A 10,384-nucleotide genomic window follows, 5' to 3' on the forward strand; every position below is an offset into this window, starting at 1 on the left:
ACCTCGTGCTCAGCAGCCCAACACCATAGCCACTGAGCAACCACGGCGGGTAAAGAGATTTTTCTTAAATCGTGTATTAACCAGTTAGAAATTTGTTTCCTTTGTTCTTTTTTTGTTAAGTGAACATATCTGTCATGTGAACATTTTTCTTTTGTCGTATAGGAGATCCAGTTAGGATTCCTTGCTTTGTTTTTTTCTTTTCTTGGTCAAGTGAACATGTTTGTAGGTATTATACATAATTTATTAGATTGATTTGAATGTACAGTGTATGTATATTGCTGTATGTGAATTGTTATAATCTTCCTGTAAAAAAAAAAAAATTGTACTTCGCAACTTACCATGTCGAAAGTGTGCCTGCGTGAATTCAGGGTGTCTAGGACCTAGTCAGGTGACCACGTGTGTCACCTTTAGCCCTATTCACCCGGACAACTGTATATTGTCTAAATTTCAATAAAGTCAAAGTCAAAGTCAAAGCGGCTTTTCTACACCTTATTCTGTTTCTAACTGGTAGTATGGAGGCAAACCTTATTTATAACAAACTTCTGACATAGCAAACAAATTTCATGCGACAAATTGCTTGTTATATCCAGGCTCAACTGTACGATGTTTAGTGCTCCCAGAAGGATACAAGGTTATTAGGAGTGAGACATCGCACCTTTTGCTTATGTTTCTTCATGATAGTAAACTTTCAGACAGACAGTTTTAGAAAAGTCCCAGAAGATTGTTCTTAGGCATATGGCAGCATAATATTATGAGATCATAATCACATGATGGCAGCATATCATTATTATTATTTCCATTCAGAGTCAGGGTGTCTACCAAGTTGACATTTCCAAGTTCCCAGAGTTTTCCAGGTTTTTCCCGAGTGCCTTTGCAAAATTCACTGAGTGAAACAGAACTTTGTTTTATGTTAAGACAGCCTCGCACCATGTTGCCCAACGCTATCCCTCTCTAGTGAGCATGTTAAAAAATAAAAATGACTTCATCCAGTTTGAATAGTAAGGAGAAACGCTTATTTTATTTAAAAAAAGGAAGGGGGTTAGTAAACTGCACAGTGAATAAAATACCTTCGAAAAGAATGGTAAAACCCACTGCAAATCGAGTTGAACATTCTCAAATACGAATATGGAGCTGCATACCGAATGAAATATTTCCAAATACGAACTATTTCTATCAACTGACAGCAAGCTCATTGGTATGAGGCCCAAACTTTGTCACAAATGAGATTCTCTCTCAACAGCTGGTAATTAAGTCAACCACAACTGTCCTGACATACTCTCAGCCCCCACAAAACGGCTCAGTGTTGCACTTCCCTGATTTAAAGATTTTATTTTGGTTTCGATGAGGGAAACCTGCATCTAAGCGTCAGCCAACACTTCGTTTTTTTTAGCTCAAGCTCCTTCAAAGTGGTGGCACGCGTCCTTTCCTGTTCATTCCTCAATGTGTAGGTCCTTTTTGTTCTCGTCCTTCCGCCGCATGTTTGCCCCACGGACCATTTGAAGCATCCTCTTGGATAGTTGTACAGTAAACGTCCAATTTTCAGACTCCCTAGCGGCCGCGAAAACGTCCGAAAAACCGGGCATTTCGAAAAAGGGAGGATGACAAAAAATTGAATGTATGTCTTTTACTGACCTTGAGGCCTCAAAATTACCACAGACACATCCGAAAAAGCTCTGAAGGACTGCCAGTACACTTAGTAGGCATATCGGTGCTCGTACTATGACAGGAGACGGCGGGTGCACGCATGTACAATTAAGGAATACGTACTGTGTCCCGTGACAATTGCCCCTTCCCACACTTGTTATGCTTCACCGCGTAACATTTCTGTACTGAGGCAAAGCTGAGTTTCGGGACCCGGCATTATGCAACACGTCGTGCTTTCGGAGCTCTGATGCCAATCGCCAGGACCAGAAAGGCGGGCAAAAAATTAAATTATGGGGTTTTACGTGCCAAAACCACTTTATGAGGCACATCGTAGTGGAGGACTCCGGAAATTTTGACCACCTGGGGTTCTTTCATCATCAGCCTGGTTACGCCCACTGCAGGGCAAAGGCCTCTCCCATACTTCTCCAACTACCCCGGTCATGTACTAATTGTGGCCATGTTGTCCCTGCAAACTTCTTAATGTCATCCGCCCACCTAACTTTCTGCCGCCTCCTGCTACGCTTCCCTTCCCTTGGAATCCAGTCCATAACCCTTAATGAGCATCGGTTATCTTCCCTCCTCATTACATGTCCTGCCATGCCCCTCCCCCCTTTTCTTTTTCTTGATTTCAACTAAGATGTCATTAATCCGCGTTTGTTCCCTCACCCAATCTGCTCTTTTTTTTATCCCTTAATGTTACACCCATCATTCTTCTTTCCATAGCTCGTTGCGTCGTCCTCAATTTAAGCAGTAACCTTTTCATAAGCCTCCAGGTTTCTGTCCCATACGCGAGTACTGGTAAGACACAGCTGCTATATACTTTTCTCTGGAGGGATAGTGACAACCTGCTGTTCATGATTTCAGAATGCCTGCCAAACGCCACCCAGCCCATTCTTATTCTTCTGATTATTTCAGTCTCATGATCCGGATCCGTGGTCATTACCTGCCCTAAGTAGATGTATTCCCTTACCACTTCTAGTGCCTCGATACCTATTGTGAACTGCTGTTCTCTTCCGAGACTGTTAAACATTACTTTAGTATTCTGCAGATTAATTTTTAGAGTCACCCTTCTGCTTTGCCGCTCCAGGTCAGTGAGCATGCATTGCAATTGGTCCCCTGAGCAAGGCAATATCAGCAGCGAATCGCAAGTTACTAAGGTATTCTCCATTAACTCTTATCCCCAATCCTTCCCAATCCAGGTCTCTGAATACCTCCTGTAAACACCCTGTGAATAGCATCGGAGAGATTGTGTCTCCCTGCCTGAGGCCTTTCTTTATTGCGATTTTGTTGCTTTTTTTTATGGAGGACTACGGTGGCTGCGGAGCCGATATATATATCTCTCAGTATTTTTACATATGGCTCATCTACACTCTGATTCCGTAGTGCCTCCATGACTGCTGAGCTTTCGACTGCATCAAAAGCTTTCTCGTAATCAATGAAAGCTATATATAAGGGTTGGTTATATTCCGCACATTTCTCTATCACCTGATTGATAGTGTGAATATGGTCTATTGTTGAGTAGCCTTTACGGAATCCTGCCTGGTCCTTTGGTTGACAGAAGTCTAAGGTGTTCCTGACTCTATTTGCGATTACCTTAGTAAATACTTTGTAGGCAACGGACGGTAAGGTGATCTGTCTATAATTTTTCAAGTCTTTGGCGTCCCATTTCTTATGGATTCGGATTTTCTTTGCGTTCTTCCAAGATTCCGGTACACTCGAGGTCATGAGGCATTGTGTATACAGGGTGGCCAGTTTTTTTTAGAACAATGTGCCCACCATCTTTCAACGAATCTGCTGTTACCTGATCCTCCCCAGCTGCCTTCCCCCTTTGCATAGCTCCCAAGGCGTTCTTTACTTCTTCCGGCGTTACTTGTGGGATTTCAAATTCCTCTAGACTATTCTCTCTCACATTATCGTCGTGGGTGCTACTGGTACTGTATAAATCTCTATAGAACTCCTCAGCCACTTGAACTATCTCATCCATATTAGTAATGATATTGCCGGCTTTGTCTCTTAACGCATACATCTGATTCTTGCCCATTCCTAGTTTTAATCTTCACTGCTTTAAGGCTTCTTCCATTCCTGAGAACATATTCAATTCTATCCATATTATAGTTCCTTATGTCAGCTGTCTTATGCTTGTTGATGAACTTAGAAAGTTCTGCCAGTTCTATTCTAGCTGTAGGGTTAAAGGCTTTCATACATTGGCGTTTCTTGATCAGATCTTTCGTTTCCTGCGATAGCTTACTGGTATCCTGTCTAACAGAGTTGCCACTGAGTTCTATTGCACACTCCTTAATGATGCCCATAAGACTGTCGTTCATTGCTTCAACACTAAGGTTCTCTTCCGGAGTTAATGCTGGATACCTGTTCTGTCCGGAATTCCTCTAGTTTCCCTCTTACTGCTAACTAATTGATTGGCTTCTCATGTACCAGTTTCTTCCGTTCCCTCCTCAAGTCTAGGCTAATTCAAGTTCTTACCATCCTATGGTCACTGCAGCACACCTTGCCGGGCACATCCACATCTTGTATGATGCCAGGGTTAGCGCAGAGTATGAAGTCTATTTCATTTCTAGTCTCGCCATTCGGGCTCCTCCACGTCCACTTTCGGCTATCCCGCTTGCGGAAGAAGGTATTCATTATCCGCATATTATTCTGTTCCGCAAACTCTACTAATAACTCTCCCCTGCTATTCCTAGAGCCTATGCCACATTCCCCCACTGACTTGTCTCCAGCCTGCTTCTTCCCTACCCTGGCATTGAAGTCGCCCATCAGTATAGTGTATTTTGTTTTGACTTTACCCATCGCCGATTCCACGTCTTCATAGAAGCTTTCAACTTTCTGGTCATCATGAGTGGATGTAGGGGCGTAGACTTGTACGACCTTCAATTTGTACCTCTTATTAAGTTTCACAACAAGACCTGCCACCCTCTCGTTAATGCTATAGAATTCCTGTATATTACTAGCTATATCCTTATTAATCAGGAATCCGACTCCTAGTTCTCGTCTCTCCGCTAAGCCCCGGTAGCACAGGACGTGCCCGCTTTTTAGCACTGTATATGCTTCTTTTGTCCTCCTAACCTCACTGAGCCCTATTATATCCCATTTACTACCTTCTAATTCCTCCAATAACACTGCTAGAATCGCCTCACTAGATAACGTTCGAACGTTAAACATTGCCAGGTTCAGATTCCAATGGTGGCCTGTCTGGAGCCAGGGATTCTTAGCACCCTCTGCTGCGTCACAGGTCTGACCGCCGCCGTGGTCAGTCGCTTCGCAGTTGCTGGGGACTGAGGGCCGGGGTTTGATTGTTGTATTCATATAGGAGGTTGTGGCCAAGTACTGCACTAGGGTGGCCAATCCTGCTCTGGTGAGAGAGTGCGTTATCCAGTTCTGGTCACCGGGATCTGGCCGCACTCCAGGCCTGTTTATGCAATTTTATCAACACGTGGTTTTTTTTTTTTTTTTTTCGGTGGAAAATTGCGCGGCACCGGCATTCGAACCATGGTCCTCTTGCACGCGAGGCGGATACTCTACCTCTTCGCCACCGCAGGAGTTGTACACCTCATTTAACCTACAGTGGTGCCTTCTTTGATCAGTCAAGGTCGACCAATCTGATGTCGGTTAAACCGCACAGATGGCACTCAATTGGAAAGGCCTGGTAGTTTATTATGACCTGCACATGAGTGGCCATAAATAATAGAAGAGATTTTTTTTTAAAGGGTCCCCGTGCGGACGGTCGTGGCGAAGCTATGCAATTCCCTGATATAGTGATAAACTAGAAGAAAAGAAATTTAAAGAAAAAGCAAAACAAAAGAAGGAAGAGAACAGGGGATTTGAACTCGTGACCCTTGGATGTTGCCCGAAGAGATAGCTCAGTCGGTTGGTCCGTCAGGCCCCAGGTTACATTGAAGTGGCATAGCTCCTGTCCAGAGCCTCGTACTTACGTGGAAAGAGACTGATGTTGTCCACGATGGTTGGAAGGCATACATTCTTGGAAAAATGGCCGCTCGTCGATGAGAGGGAACTTGAGCGGCTCTAGAGACTAGGAAAAGCTTAAGCAGGTGCGAGGCGAGCGCGGCACGCTTAGCGTGGGAAGCTAGCCCGAGTAACTATGCCAAGGTGTGCTGCTCACGAGAGCGGAATACCTTTGTCTAATAATAATAACCCTAATATGACTACTTTCGAAAAGAGAACGGCGCAGAGGGCTGTACTACGAGTGCTATGACTGATTATTTTCTATATATATATATATATATATATATATTTCTTACTTATGGAATCTAATGCGAGCATTGTTCATTTGTTTCTGCGTGTAGTAGTTAAGAGAGCGAGTTTAAGGGAGGAAAATAAAAGAAAAGTAAAAGGAAAATTACTCGAGCATAATTGCAGCGCCGTGGTTCTAAAGCGCACCCGCGGTAGAGAAATGGAAGGAGATATAAACATGCGTGGCCATGGTACGCACGTGAAAAACTGCCTTAATAAATTTAGAGACTTGAGAAAAAGTTGTGTTATCAACAGATAACATGGCAATCAGCACTCGAATACGACAAGAGAAATTACTGAGACATGGAAAATTCCCTTGAACTAAGTATAGTTTCTGAGGGAAATGCTAAGTATTGAACATTTTAAAAGATGAGGGAATATAAGATAATCTCCGCACTTACCGAGAGGATCGCGTCCGCACGAGACTACACCAGGCACCTTACCGAGACCTGGAGCGCCGTGGCCAGTTCAAAGCCTCCTTCTCAGCCGGCCGGGCATAGATCACGTGCGTTCCAATCACCCAAGGTTGCGCGGACATTGTTTAGTTTGAAGTGAGCGGACTCAAGCGGATTCGAGCGGCTCTAGAGACTAGGAAAAGCTTAAGCAGGTGCGAGGCGGGCGCGGCACGCTTAGCGTGGGAAGCTAGCCCGAGTAACTATCCCAAGGTGTGCTGCTCACAAGAGCGAAATACTTTTGTCTAATTATAATAACCCTAATATGACTACTTTCGAAAAGAGAACGGCCCAGAGGGCTGGCTGTACTACGAGTGCTATGACTGATAATTTTCTTATATATATATATATATATATATATATATATATATATATATATATATATATATATATATATATATATATATTTAATGTGCACCTAAATCTAAGTACACGGGTGTTTTCGCATTTCGCCACCATCAAAATGCATCCGCCGTGGCCGGGATTCGATCCCGCAACCTCGTGCTCAGCAGCCCAGCACCATAGCCACTGAGCAACCACGGCGGGTAGAAAGGCAGAGTCGGTACCATTGCTGACAGCGGTGAATCCTTTTCAACAAAGAACACGGTACCAAACAGCAAGAAACTTAATCACGAACGTCGAAGCAGCTACGACTGGCGTTTCTGCGGTGATGGCACCGGTTCGAGGCGGTGAGATACTCAAAATTGAAGGTGGTGGCTTTGACTAATGCCGTTTCGGACCAGCGGTCACGGCAAGAAGTCCGGACAATCAGACAGCGAAAGGTTCTTGCGTCCAAAATTTCAGACGTTCTTATACATTGACCCTATGGTATACGTGGTGGTGTGCGAAGCCGTCGGACATCCTGAAGTCGGTCGTTGACTCTAAAATGGCAACTCCTCCAGCCGTCGACACGGCGTCAACGATGATTCGTTACGATTCCTCTGTTTTACTTGAGCCAGCTAGCGTTATCGCGACCTTCATTCCCTTTCGATAAAATTACAGCAAATTTTCCCTGATAGAAGCAAAAATTCCCCCAGTTTTCCCTGAGTATTTCCAGACTATTCAAAATCCCTGAGAATTCCCTGTTTTCCCGGTTGGTAGACACCCTGAGTGTTCAATTAAGCTTTTGCCCATCTAAGCATGTTAGATATTAAAAGCTCGAAACCTAATTTCGAGCTTTTAACTATTGTCTTTTAACTGCAAAAGATTGCCACAATTGACCTTTAAACATAGACCAGACTCATGTAAGCCATTGTGCTCTAGAGCTATTAATTATAAGATTAATTCATTCTTGTTTATCAATTAGTTAATGTGTGATTACCACACATTTATCGATGTTTGCTGCAATCAATCATATGTTTGCAAAAAACACATTATATCTGCTGCACATTCTTCAATGTCTCTTCATCCACGAGAAAGCTTGTATGTATTACTATCCACGCAACAAAGTGAACATACACAAATAAGAGAGAAACACTGCTTAGCAGCTATACGTTACCTACAGTAAAGAAGTGCATGCTTAATTAGTAACGCAGAAAGCTACATGAAGACACTGCCTTGACCAGATGAAGTGCTAAATTTCACCCATTGTTATCGCAATGCCAACTAATGTATTAGTTGGTATTTTATGAATGCCTGCCTATTGTATGCTGAACGTGTACAGCTTCAGGGCAATGAAATTTCAAACTTATGCAATTCTAAGTGCAACTACCTGCACATTAAAAAATATTATTTTCCAGTGTCATACTGCCATTATACCAATGTTTTTCAGCTGAAACTTCACTTTTGGAACTATACTGAATGTATATTCTTTGATGCTTCCAGTTGTGTTTCAATGGATGGACTCACCCGAACAGTCTCACAAATAGACGACATCGGTGGGACCAATAAAGTAATTTGGTGTTATCACCTGTGTTGCACTGGAGGCCACCTCACACCCAAGGTTCTGCTCTTAGTTGTACTCTAGTGAGCTGCCCTCTGGTTTCAGCGAAATATGCCAAACTGTCAGCTGATTAAAAGTCCATCAAGATCTCCCATAGTGATATGACAAAAAATTGTGCAATAAGAACCCATAGACATACATTTCATAAATAATGTACCTAAAAATTCAATTCAGGGGTTTTACGTGCCAAAACCACCATCTGATTATGAGGCACATCGTAGTGGGGACTCCGGATTAATTTTGACCACCTGGGGGTTCTTTATTCTGCACCTAAATATAAGTACATGAGCATGTTTGCATTCCGTCCCTATCACAATGCGACCGCTGCAGCCAGGATCAAACTAGCAATCTTTAGCTCGGCAGCACAACGCCATAGCCACTGAGTTACCGCGGTGGGTTCATAATAACGTACAAGTCTTTATTTTTGTAACAAATGCAAATATTATTCTGGAACCAAAACTTTTACTATTATATGGTTCTACAGTCACATTACATGCCCAGTAAGTTGAATTGATAAATGTTACTGTCATCGCTCTTATATGGTACTGGCTATCGCACACAGTGCCTTCAATGTTCTATGCTACATTTGCGCTTTGAAGACATTAAATAAGTAGAAGTAAATGTTAAATTATTTTTAAATGCGCCAAATGAAAGTAGCATTCCTCATGCAATAAGGTGCATTTATATGCAACTTTGATGGATCCTAATTTCCTTTTGACAACACTTTTCGTCGCATTCAGTCCGCTATTGCGCAAACAAACATATTCGACGGCAAAAAAAGCCTGACAGATTCGAGCAAGCAAAACAAATATTCACACGGGTGTGCGCCTATTAGGTTTTACATGTGAACGCCTAATCTTTCTGTTAGGTTGTTGCCAAGTGCTAAGTAAACACAGATAAGCACGGAACAAGTGCAAGTCTACGACCAGAAAACTGCAGTCCTGTCTCTTGAAGAAACAAAAAGATGCACAAGGTAGTTAGGTCTGCGAGCGGCTGTATACATTGGCGTAACCTAGCCAATTGAGTGTAAAAAGAAAAGAAAAAAAAACGGGGGGGGGGGGGGGAATGAACGCCTACTAGACATGCTATGGATACTTGGATTAGTACGCTGACTAATATTCGATCACCCGATATAATGGCACGAATGAACATGCTCATTTGCAACATAGTACCACATGGATTACACGAAACCAGCGTTGTGGCTCGCATACACACCTCTGTCGGTTTCGCCTGCCCAAGTTCACAGAGTGCTTTTAGTAAACTGCCGTAGCTGTACATCCGTCTCCAACGTGGTGGGACATCCTTCCAGTCACCTATATTTAACATCTCCCAGGACATGTCACAAATCGCCCTCGCACTTTCGAAGTTCTCTTGCAATGTCGTCACGTCTGGAAAGGGGAGACGAAGAAAAAATGAACTACAGATTTGGACAAAAAATAAACGCCAACACGTACCTTCGCAAGCGTGTGGATGATTCACAAACTTGACACAATCTTTCAGAAGATACATCACAGGATCCTCCTCGTCATCAAAGTCATCGGCGACAAATGTCACAGGAAAGCCCAAATATTTGTCAGCAAGGCTAACCATCTTTGCAATACGAAATCAGTATTGCACGAATTAGCGTCACGAAAGCAAATGGCAAAAATACGTCATGGGCATAAGTTTGATCCCACGAAAAGCGCGCACAACGATATCAGCAGATTCATGTTTCACCTACTAATACGCAATTAATCTGCAGCTCGTCCGCATTGGACTGCACATCACGGCGCTTCTAAATTTTGCTTTTCCGACTATTAATACGCAGTTATTATGTATTGTACTTTAGCGTTAAGTTAAAAACTGGGACCTCGTTAAAAACTACAAAAGACACTACCAATGCCCAGTGCCAGGGTTTCCCACTCTTTTTTTCAAAACTTCGCTAGCCCAGACAGCCCGGTCCAGGCACGGTCGTACAGAGCACTTTTTTTACGCTCCTTACTACAAAAACAACATCCTGTGAAAGTATACAAAATAATTATAGCATTACCACAAAAAGAAATAAACGGCGCCTGAACAAGTGTCGGCATAGTAGCAAACA

At 43.0% G+C, this 10,384-nt stretch overlaps 1 protein-coding gene across 5 annotated transcripts in view; it reads right to left on the reverse strand.

The window, feature by feature from the left end:
* Positions 1–10,227, reverse strand: part of LOC142582953 (lysine-specific demethylase 8-like) — a 110,245-nt gene extending 100,018 nt beyond the window's left edge. For all 5 annotated transcript variants that reach the window (XM_075693153.1, XM_075693142.1, XM_075693126.1 and 2 more), the window contains exons 1-2: positions 9,759–10,227; positions 9,520–9,692 (exon numbers count right to left, since the gene is read on the reverse strand). In XM_075693153.1, the coding sequence (XP_075549268.1) occupies positions 9,520–9,692; positions 9,759–9,894 (309 nt within the window). In that variant the 5' untranslated portion in view covers positions 9,895–10,227. The remainder of the gene's footprint in view (positions 1–9,519; positions 9,693–9,758) is intronic.
* Positions 10,228–10,384: the final 157 nt, after the last annotated feature.

The sequence above is a fragment of the Dermacentor variabilis genome, chromosome 1 (assembly GCF_050947875.1).
Source record: "Dermacentor variabilis isolate Ectoservices chromosome 1, ASM5094787v1, whole genome shotgun sequence".
Taxonomy (NCBI): Eukaryota; Metazoa; Arthropoda; class Arachnida; order Ixodida; family Ixodidae; genus Dermacentor; species Dermacentor variabilis.